This window comes from Solanum dulcamara, chromosome 6 (assembly GCF_947179165.1).
Source record: "Solanum dulcamara chromosome 6, daSolDulc1.2, whole genome shotgun sequence".
Lineage (NCBI taxonomy): Eukaryota > Viridiplantae > Streptophyta > Magnoliopsida > Solanales > Solanaceae > Solanum > Solanum dulcamara.
The window spans coordinates 8,051,796-8,063,763 of record NC_077242.1 but is presented as its reverse complement, the minus strand read 5'-3'; the positions used below and the strand labels follow the sequence as shown (position 1 = coordinate 8,063,763).

At 36.1% G+C, this 11,968-nt stretch overlaps 1 protein-coding gene across 1 annotated transcript; it reads left to right on the top strand.

Annotated features, from left to right (window-relative positions):
* The first annotated feature begins 6,659 nt into the window (after nt 1-6,659).
* Nucleotides 6,660-9,659, top strand: LOC129891743 (G-type lectin S-receptor-like serine/threonine-protein kinase B120). Its single transcript, XM_055967204.1, has 6 exons — nt 6,660-8,040; nt 8,128-8,297; nt 8,376-8,586; nt 8,675-8,912; nt 9,006-9,156; nt 9,241-9,659. Exons 1-6 carry the CDS (start codon nt 6,660-6,662, stop codon nt 9,526-9,528), a joined length of 2,439 nt encoding a protein of 812 aa, XP_055823179.1. The 3' UTR covers nt 9,529-9,659.
* The last annotated feature ends 2,309 nt before the right edge of the window (nt 9,660-11,968 follow it).

Below are 11,968 nucleotides of genomic sequence, written 5' to 3'. Positions count from 1 at the left end.
CATCATTTTGTAGCAGGAGGAGAAGCAGTGATAGCTGAGGTAGCAACAGAAATCCTAAGAAAGGAATTCATTCTCACTTACTTGGGATGTCCTATGTTTTATAAAAGGAAGCAGAAATCATATTATCAGCATCTTTTACAAAGGGTTGGTTCACAAATTCAAGCATGGAAAGAAAAATTACTATCTTATGGAGGAAGAGCTATTCTAATAAAACATGTGCTCCAAAGCACTCCCATTCATTGCCTGTTAGTCATGAATCCTCCTATGAATGTACTGAATCAAGTTCAAAAAATGATGGCACAATTTTTTTGGAGCAGTTATGTTGGAGGAAGAGGAAGACATTGGACAAAGTGGAGTAATTTATGCTTGCCAGAGAAGGAAGTGGGACTAGGATTCAACCTAATGGAAGATGTATCAATGGCCTTATTTTGCAAACTTTGGTGCAATTTTCAAACAAAGCCATCGATATAGAGTGAGTATATGAGAAATAAGTTTTGTTGAAATGAGCATGCAAATGAAGTGGTATGGAGAATAGGAAATAAAGGATCACAAGTGTGGAAGAAAATGCTACAGGCCAGAGAACTTATTGAGCATCAAATCTTTTGTCTACTAAAAAAGGGATCAACATCAGTGTGGCATGATAACTGGACGTAAATGGAGAACTTGTACACCATTACAAGAGAATTTTTTTTCTTAAAGGAAGTTTATATATAAACTATTAATTAAGGTTTGGAACTATAAGGAGTAGGGGTGGATCTAGCAAAGTAATGGTTTGATGTGAACCCAATTACAGGAGAAGACTATGAATAGGAAGACAATTACAAAAGAGTTGATGAATTAGTAAAGAGGGGAAAATGGGACACATAAGTTTTGAATGATATACTGCCACAGGAGCTAGTAGAGTATATTTGTCATAATATTCAACCTCCTGAACAAATGATTGAGTGAGATAAGCCAGTATGGATAATGGACAATAAAGGAACCTTTTTTGTGAAATAAGCTTGGCAGTAAGGCATAATGAAGGAGAAAACAAAATTTACAAGTGAATCTGGACAAAAGGCATCCCTTTTAAAGTAGCATTTATAATGTGGAGATTATGGAAATTCAAACTACCTGTAGATGACAGAGTGAGAAGATGGGGACTGGAAGGTCCATCCAGGTGTTGGTGTTGTGAAAAACCTTCTCAGGAGACACTTGCTCATGTGTTCCTGAGATTGTTTTTAGCTAACAAGACGTGTACCTACTTTTGTTCTTTTGCAGGTTTAACATTGAAGGACTGCACTTGAGGGAAGTGATAATGCTTTGGTGAGAGACAAATGTTAAAAAGGAATGAGACCATACTATTGAGCTATCTCTAGCTTTATAATATGGGAACTCTTGAGAAGGAGGAATAAAATGAAGCATGAGGGAAAGAAGACATCAATTCAGGGAGTTATTCATAATATTACCAGGAACATTTTCATGATGATACAAATGAGGAATTCTAATATGAAATATCCTACTAATTGGCCAGATATGATTAAAAAATTGGAAGGTTACAGTCCCAAGATTAAGGTGACAAAAGTATTGTGGGATTTTCCACTAGTAGGCTGGCTAAAATACAATACATATGGGGCTTCGAGGGGAAATTCAGGTATAAGCTCCTATGCCTTTTGTTTGAGGAATGAAAAAGGAGATTTACTATAGCAGGCAGGAACAACACAATAATATAATCATTCAAACAGACTCTATGCTATTGTACAAGATTCTAGAAGGAAAATAGTCATGTCTCTAGATAATCACAGAGATGGTGACAGAAATTCAAAACATCTGTCACGCTCTAGGAGGGTACCCTAGACGTGGCTGACACTCGAAGACCATTGCTGGTCTCCAAGCGAACTACTTGATCCAATCACACATCTATTCATTCAATCAATCAGCGGAAGGCTTAAAATAAAGAAATAATTAGGTGGACAATCCCAATCAACAATCTAACTCAAGAAAGAAAGGCCATGGACCAACAAATAAATCTCCAATCTATGTCATTAAATAGTTTGACACGAATAATTCAAAAAAATAAAATACTCAATCAACCAATCACTATCTAGTCTATGAAGCCGCTATCACTACTATCTAATTGGTGCCAATGACAGGTTCATGGCTACCTCAAATCAGAATGAAAAAAACTAAACTCGACGCTAGAATAACATAAGTGGTATCCTCCGAATGTAGGGGAGGACTTACCAATAAGCTGAGTATGAACAGATCTTTAACGGTGCACCTATTGATGATCTCTTAAACCTGTCTCTGCATCATGAAATGATGCAAGTCCAAATGGACGTCAGTACGTGGAATGTACGAGTATGTAATATGGCAGAATGAAATAATATCGATTCAAATATCTCAAGTCATAAAGATAAGAGATACTCAATCAAGGTGTCATAAGTCTAAAGTAAGAATACAGTTTAGATAGAGACCAATCATATACTATCCAATCCAATCCAATCATGTACAATATAGCTCAATCAAATCATTTACAATTCGATCCAATCCAATCATATACAATCCGATCCAATCCAATCATATATCATCCGATCCAATCCAATCGGTTCAATCCAACCATATACAATTCAATCCAATCCAATCATATATAATCCGATCTAACCCAATCATTTACAATACGATCCAATCCAATCTTATACCATCTAATACAATCCAATCACATATCATCTAATCATATACAATCTAATCTAATCCAATCATATACAATCTAATCCAATCCAATCACATATCATCTAATCCAGTCAAATCACATATCATCTAATCCAATCAAATCACATATCATCTAATCCAATCTAATCACATATCATCTAATCCAATCCAACATATACAATCTGATCCAATCCAATCACATATCGTCTAATCCAACTCAATCATATACAATCAACTCAACAATCAATTCAAAGGACTCAACTCAATAGATATGCAAATTAGAATTTAACAATGTCTTACCATTCGACTCAACCATCTACAATCACAATCAAACCAATCATATCATGCACAATCCACTCAATTTGGGAATTTCTCTAACTGACAAACATCACCTATGATCTAGTGATGTACAAAAAGCTGACGTTGTTGCCACGTCCGTCCATACTTTTCCAAGGTATGAATGAATCAACCAATCATGGATCCATCAATCAATCAAGTCCTATCATTTCAGGATAATGAAATGGGAAATATCTGACTTTAACGGTCCAATCCCTTCCTACGTTGGCTACGTAGTTCATGAAATTCAAGTATGGAGTATACTCTTACCCAATTTGGTGCTCAATACTTCTCCCAAGACTCAATATACTCATATCTATCAAGTGAGTAAAATACTCAAAATACTCATTTAGTCTCTTTGGACTTAGTTTCAAATCAACTCATTTAGTCTCATTGGACTATTTTCAAAACTCAATCAATCTGGTCTCATTAGACCTTCTTTTACAATCAACTCATCTCAATCATCAAATTCTTTTCTTTAAATTTGATACCATCTCAACTCAATGAATGCAGAAAATGTTAGATACATTTTTAAAACATAATTTTGACTCCTCAACTCAAACTCAAAATAGACATTTTAATGTAAAAATATTCAACTCATTTATACTCAAAATACTCATGTTCAAAGTAATAACTTAGAGATTTCTCAAACTCAACTCATGCTTAAACTCTTTTTAAATCAAAGATGAAAATAATCCTTCTTTAAACTCAAAATAGTGCATAAATAATTTATGAAAAAACGTTCATAAATCAGTTTTAAAACTTTTTCTCAAACCATCATTTATACTCAAGATCCTCATATGACTCCAATCAAATCAAATTATGCAAATCACATATCATGTAGTCACATTAGACTCAAATCCATTTCATCTCAAAACATTATCATCAACATAACCTCTTCATCAATTATTTTTCCTCAGTTAAATAAATATCATTCACATCATCATCAAACATCATAATTCACAACATCATCAAACATCTTGTCCCAAAATCCTTATTTAATTCTATGTTCAATTTATAAAGACAAAAGGACATTCTAGCTCTACCAAGATTTCATTCCTTTTTATGCCATTCACATTTATAACTATCCCAATTCATTCTTTTCATTCCAATTAATACATATATACAAAAACCATCGATCTCAACCTCAAGACAATTATGAAAAAAAGAAATCTCATCTTAGGTTTATGAGAATGAATACATGAATCCATTCTCTCAACAAAACTCGACTCAAGAACACCATCAATACATATGAATTTATAGACAAAAGTACATTTGTAGTCAATATGTAGCTACGGTTTATGAAATAAATATGAAAGATAATTATTAAATAATTCAAGTAATGAAAATCATCAATCAATTAATAGTATATAAAAATATTCTACTGTTTAGAAAAAATTCAAGAAAACCTTCATAGAAGGTTCAATCCATTCACAACTTCCATCCAACATATCTATGTGCATATGGAAGAACTCAATCCATATTTTAGGTTAGCCTTACATACCTAAAATGAAGACCATCTCACCGGGAATCAAGACTTGAAGGAATGGCTTAAAATCTAACTCCTCTTCTTCTTCTCTCTAATTTATTCTCTCCAAGTCTCCTATGCCTAAATGAGGAGAAAACCCTCCTTGGTATGATGAAGAACTGATTTCTTTTTCCCAAAACGGTTAGGGTTATATTTGGGATGGGTGGGGAAAAGTCCAAAATGTCCTTTCTCAAGAAAAAAATTGAAAAATAATTCCAAAAACATGCAAGCACGATAGTGGTGCATCACACCAAGGGCCAAACTTCAGAGACTAGTTTCGGGCGCTATAGTAGCGCGTCGCGCCATAGCATCTCCAGGCCTGAAATTCCTGCAGTGATAGTCTATAGTAAAATGGTCATAACTTTTGACTCCAAACTCCAAAAAATACATTCTTAGTGGAGTTGGAAAGAAGACTCAAATACCTTTAATTTGATAGGTCATGGGCCACACAATTCATTATATTCTAAGAGATATAGTAGTTTGAAGTTGACCATTATTCAAACTCATCCTAAAACTTAGTCGATTGGAATTCTTTGGACTCGGCTTAGTGTTAGAGATCCCTTATGATCCTAAAACACATCTAATACACTTCAAATATTTAGAAATTGATCCTAACTTATATATAAAATTATAATTCATTCGGTTCGAGTCTACACACATGTGAAGAACGATTTGAGTCTTGGTGGAAAAAAATCTGGGGTGTTACAACATACTTACAGGATAAACAACATACATTCCAATGCATTCTCAGAGAAGGAAATCAACTAGCAGACTACTTGACAAATATTGTAATCGATAAAGACGGTTGCAACTACCAAGATTTCAGCAGTTTGGAAGTAGCAGGAAGAAAGATCATTAAGAGTGATAAACTAAAATGTCCCTATTTGAGAGTAACTCCAACAAAGGAATAGAAGGGACAGGAAGATTCAAAGTATTAGGTATTTTGACAGCTCAACATCCAGATACAGTTTGTTGGGATATTTTGCTGTCATGTAACTAATCTAGTAAAAAAAAGGGCAAAAGGGCAGCCCGGTGCACTTAAGCTCCCGCTATGCGCAGGGTCCGGGGAAGGGCCCGACCACAAGGGTCTGTTGTACGCAGTCTTACCTTGCATTTCTGTCAGAGGCTGTTTCCAAGACTGTAACTAATCTAGTACACAATTGAAAAGAATTGGTATTTCCATCCTAGCAATATCACATCAATTATTGGCAAACAAAGGAGTATCATTTTACCTTGCGTACAACCAGTGGCGGAGCCACTTTAAAGTTACGCTGTTCATTTAAATCCCCTTCGATAAAAAAATATATTATTTATATATGGATAAAATATTTTTATACATATATAGTACATGTCGAACCTCTTTCGGCTAATTTATTAGTCTATTTTTTAAAATTTTGAGCCCTTTTACTAAAAAATTCCGACTCCACCACAGCATACAAGTAATTATACTATTTATATATAATTAAAATAATTTTTTATGCATATATAATACATGTCGAACCTACTTCGGCTAGTTCATTAGTATATTTTTTAAAAATTCTGACTCCACCACTGCATACAAGATATAATCAGTATAAGGAGAAGTTGTTAAAAGAAAAATATAGATATTATATACTTCTTCCATCATAATTTATACGTTAATGTTTGATTAAAATGCAAAAATATAAAAACTTAAAAATCAATATGAAGAAGTGCATGATTAGAGATATGAAAGAAGGCAGAGTATAACAAGAGGGTTGCCACCTTCGATCTTAAAATTGTGAGTTTGAATCATTAAATGATGAAAAGACAGAGCTTCGGATGCTAAACAAATAAGAATAATAATCCATCGTTTTCAATTTTACGTTTTTTAGTTCGCTTCAAAAAAATATTTCTTTCCTTTTTGAATAACTTTTAAATTTTAATTTTTCACTTATTTATATTAAGCCACAAAGATTAAGAGACTTTTTAGTACATTTAATATATCTTTAATTAAAAATCACAAAATTTAAAACTTTTTTTTACTTTATTAAACTCCGTGTGAAATTAAAACTAACGGAGAGAGTAACAATTATATATATACAAAGAAAGAAGGCCGAGTAGGAGGTGTAGTTTGGGAAAAATAATGGAGTTGAATTGTGTCCTACCTCTGTTACTGGTAATTTTCTCATGTTGTTGCTTACCTGTTCTTCCTAGCCAAAATAGTGTCAAAGTGGGCATATTAATCACTGGTAATCAGAAATTGGTTTCAGCTGATGAAAGTTTTGCCTTGGGATTTTTCACTCCATCTAATTCTACGTACACCTACCTTGGCATATGGTACAACACAATCCCTCAACAAACAGTCGTTTGGGTTGCCAACAGAGTATCTCCCATCCCACAGAATTCTGCTCCAGTTTTCACTATTGGCGATGATGGGAATTTAGTGATTCTTGATGAAAAGTGTAAACTCATTTGGTCATCAAATGTTTCATCCACAACACCGGAATTATTATTAACTTCAAATTCTACTGTGGGAAGGTTATTAGATAACGGAAATCTTGTTCTCAGACACCACGGTGAGCCCAATTCACTGTGGGAAAGCTTCCAGCATCCTACCGATACATTAATATACCAAATGAGATTCGGTTTCAATAAAATTAGTGGCATACGAAATGTGATCAATTCGTGGACGAGTAATAAAGATCCTCGTCCTGGAAATTTCTCTTTTGGAATAGACCCTACTGAAGGGTGTACGCGTTTTTACATTTGGAACCAAAACGGTATTTATTATAGATTTGACGATAGTTGCAAAGGGTATATACATGCAACCGTGTGGTGTTTCTCTGTTATTATTGATAATGATAATGTATATCTTAATTTAGCTTACTACAGAAGCTTGCTGAGATCGAGAATCGTTCTGAATCCTAGCGGAGACCTTCAGGTGTTGGTGTGGAATAAGAGTGGTAGTAACAAGTGGAATGTTGAATTTCAAGCACCGCAAAAGTGTGAACTTTACGCGCAGTGTGGTCCGTTTGGTAGCTGTGGGATCAGATCAAGTAGATTATGCAGATGTTTAACCGGATTTGATCCTAGATTTTCGACAGATTGGGGAAACGAGAAATGGAATGGAGGTTGTGTGAGAAAAATAGCGTTGGGATGTGATGGTAGAGATCGGTTTTTTAAGCACGAGAACATGAAATTGCCAGATCATGCTATCTCTTTAGGAAATATGAGCACTGAAGAGTGTAAAACTCAGTGCACTAGGAATTGCTCCTGTTCAGCTTATTCTTGTCAGACACACGCTTGTTTTATATGGCTTGGAGATTTACTGGATCTTGGGGATAACATTACCAACGGCAGAGCTCTCTATGTTCGTGTTGTGGATGAGGTTACTGATGCTCAATCTGGGAATTCAGCTCAAAGATACAAAATTCTCATTGCAGAAATTGTTCCGGCAATTTTTGCAATTTTGCTTCTTATAATCTCTGCTTTTATCTTCAAAAGAAAGAGCTTGAAAAGACGAGGTGAATCTAGCATATCTTAAACTGTAATGATTTCAGATTTCATATAATTTACAGTGCTTTGCATTACTGATTGTTGTTTGAAACTAGGTAGGATGGACGGAGATTCTGCTCTAGTTAACTCCACGCCTAGTGGACCTTTAGTTAGGAAAGATGATATGAAGTTGGTACAGTACAGCCTGCAGAATATAAGAGACGCAACAAACAACTTCCATGAAGATAACAAACTTGGAGAAGGTGGTTTTGGCCCCGTGTTTAAGGTGCAAAATTAAATGTTTTGATGTTCATATTTAATTTCATGAATATAGAGAATTGTGGCTTTAAACATTCTGTTTCAGGGGTCTTTGGCTGAATATGGAGACGTAGCCATCAAAAGGCTAAGCAGGAGGTCATCACAAGGACTGGAGGAGTTCATGAATGAGTTGAAGCTAATCGCGAATTTGCAGCACAAAAATCTAGTCAGCCTCTTAGGATGCTGCGTTGAAGGGGAAGAAAAGATACTGATCTATGAGTATATGTCCAATTGCAGCCTCGACAAATTTCTTTTTGGTTATACTCTTTAGTATTTCTTCGTGAGAATCATAGCTTTGTTTTCCTCATTACCCTTGGCTAATTGGATATTCATTTTTCTCTTTAGACCCTTCATTGAAGGTTACACTCGATTGGGTTACACGTTTTGGGATAATAGAAGGAATTGCTCAAGGAGTGCTTTACCTGCATAAGTACTCGAGATTAAAAGTCATTCACAGGGACTTAAAGGTAAGCAACATTTTGCTAGATCAAGAGATGATCCCTAAAATATCAGACTTTGGAATGGCAAGGATTTTCGGGACTGATCAAACTCAGGCCAGTACAAAACGAGTGGTTGGTACATAGTAAGTATAGCCCCTCGTGATCTGTAACTAATTGTTATGTTATAACCTCTTTTGTATAGCTATTGAAGACTGATTTACGCCAATGTGGCATAGTGGCTATATGTCTCCAGAATACGTAGTATATGGCCAATTCTCGGAGAAATCAGATGTATTCAGCTTTGGAGTATTGCTGTTGGAAATCTTGACTGGTGAACGAAACTCAAATTTCTTCATGACTGAAATTTCTGTGTCTCTATTAGGATGGGTAAGTATACTCGTGCATTTGAAAACTTAGTGCAAGTTTGTTTTCGTTTTTTTTTTTAACATTTCAAATCATTTGGCATCTTAGGCATGGAAAATGTTGAAAGAAGGAAGAATGTTGGAGTTGATCGATCCATCAATAAGGGCAACCTGCGATAGTAACAAAGCAACAAGGTCAATTTTGGTTGCCCTTCTTTGTGTGCAAGAAATTCCAACTGATAGGCCAACAATGTCTGATATTGTTTTCATGTTAAGCAACGAAACAATGCCCATACCTGAACCAAAAGAACCAGCTTTTCGCAGTAGCTGGCGACGTCAAGAGTCGAAAGATTTTTCCATAAATGAGATGACATTTAGTTTGCCAGTACCTCGATGAGATGATTTAGTTTCCATATCTCGTATGGAAGTAATCTTATTAAGAAAAGAAACATCTTCTCAAAAAATTTGCTATAGGCAATGAAGAGAGTTGTACTGTATGAGATTTCAAACTTTACCTGTTCATAAAGGTCTTGAGCTTTGACACTATACTATACTAGTAAGTTTGGTCTTTTTAAATTGAATAATCTTTTTCTAACATTTGAATATTAAGGATTTATAAATTTATAACAATACCTGTTAATTAGGTAGATTTTTAATGTGTTAGAATATATGAAAATATATTCTGGCAGATTGTAACATATTGTATATATTTATTTCCTAATATATAGATATTTAATTTCCTTAATTATAGCCTAATCTTGTATTTTGTGTATATAAACTGCTGAGGTTAATGAAATAAATCAAGGGATTAATCTCTTTCATGGTATCATCTATCTAGGGCACGATCCGACCTTTTTCATTCCTCTCGGATTTTCGTTGTTGCCGCCCTTTTCCTCTCCCTCTTCCTCTCTTCTCAATCACCATGTCTAACTCCAAATCTTCCTTTCATCCTTCTCATACTGCATCCAACATCAAGAACCATGTTTCCATCACTCTTGAGATGGAGAACGTACAATATTCTACATGGGCGGAACTCTTTAAGATTCATGCAAGATCTCATCGGGTAATTGATCATATTATTCCTACGGCAGCGGGCATGGAGAAATAGCCTCAACAAGAGGAGGACGAAGAGCTGTGTTCCACCCTTGACGCCACCGTTCTCCAATGTCTCTACACTACTATATCTCATGATCTTTTGCATACAATTCTTGAACCTGACACCACGATGATGGAGGCTTGGAATCGCTTGTGTGACATATTCCAGGATAACAAACACTCTCGTGCTATCACCCTTGAGTACGACTTCACTCATGTAGACATGGCAGATTTTCTGAATGTCTCTGTCTATTGTCAACATCTCATATCTCTGGCGGATCAACTCAAGAATGTCGGCTCCCCGGTCGCTAACGATCGACTAGTTCTTAAACTGGTTCTGTCCTTATAGAGCCCTACCAAAGTGTGTCCACTATTATTCGCCAACGTGACCCTTTGCCTCAATTTTATCAAGCCTGTTCGATGCTCACTCTTGAGGAGGCTGGCCGTGCTAAGAAAGCGGCCCAAAGCTCCTCCGCTGCCTTAGTTGCTCGCTCGTCCGAGGGTCCTCCTGATATTCTTGATAATTCCTCTTCCAACCACAACACTAATGGTGGCAAGATGAACCACAACAGAAGCAATAATGGTGGAAAGTATCGCGGAAACAATGGTGGTCGTGGAGGAGGCAAAGGAGCTGCCAGCAGCGATGGTAATGCAGGTTGTGGTGGTCAGCTGGGAGGTGGAAAAAACTACGACACTGGGCAACATTCAGCGGGGCAGAACCCTTCTCCCTATTCTCCATGGGTTGGCGGGCAGCAGTGGCCGTGGATGGCATCATGGGGTACTTGGGTTATACCACAGTGTTCATATCCTTCAACTTCTTGGTCCCGACCCAATTATGGACAGCACCAGCCACCACGAGCGGGTGTTCTTCGCCCCCAACCTCAGCAGGCCTACACGGCAGCATCTACTCCTACGAACATTGAAGCCGTCATGCATACTCTTGGGATCACTCCTACGGATGCAAATTGGTACATGGACACCGGTGCCACTTCTCACATGACATCCACACAAGATAACCTCACGTCTTATTTTAATAAGAGTAATAAATATGATATAATTATTGGTAATGGTTAATCAATTCCAATTCATGGCTATGGTCACACGACTTTGTCTTCCCTGTGTCCTCCCTTGCACTTCAACAATGTCCTTCATGCCCCTCACCTAGTTAAAAATTTGGTGTCCGTCCGCAAATTTACCACTGATAACTGATAACTCTGTCTCTGTTAATTTTGATCCCTTTGGGTTTTCTATGAAGGATTTTTAGATAGAGAGGCTAATAATGAGGTGTAATAGTTGGGGAGAGCTTTATCTAATCACCAATCCAGTCACTTCAGCATCTACTTTTGCTGCTTTGGCACCATCTCTTTGGCATGTTCGTTTGGATCACCCGGGAGCACTTGTGTTGAATTTCCTTAGGAAGAATAAATTGATTGATTATAATTAAAGTAGAGATGTTCATATTTGTCATTCTTGTCCTCCTAGAAAACATGTTAAGTTGCCATTTTATGCTTCGAATTCTAGCACTCTTATGCTATTTGATATTATACATAGTGATCTTTGGACATCACCCGCTTTGAGTTCCTTATGTCATCGATATTATGTCTTGTTTATGGATGATTATTCTAAATTCTTGTGGATGTTTCATTTATCACAAAAATCACAAATCTTTTCAATATTTTTAACTTTCAAGACATTTATTCGAACTCACTTTGAGCGGGACATCAAGAATATTCAATGTGATA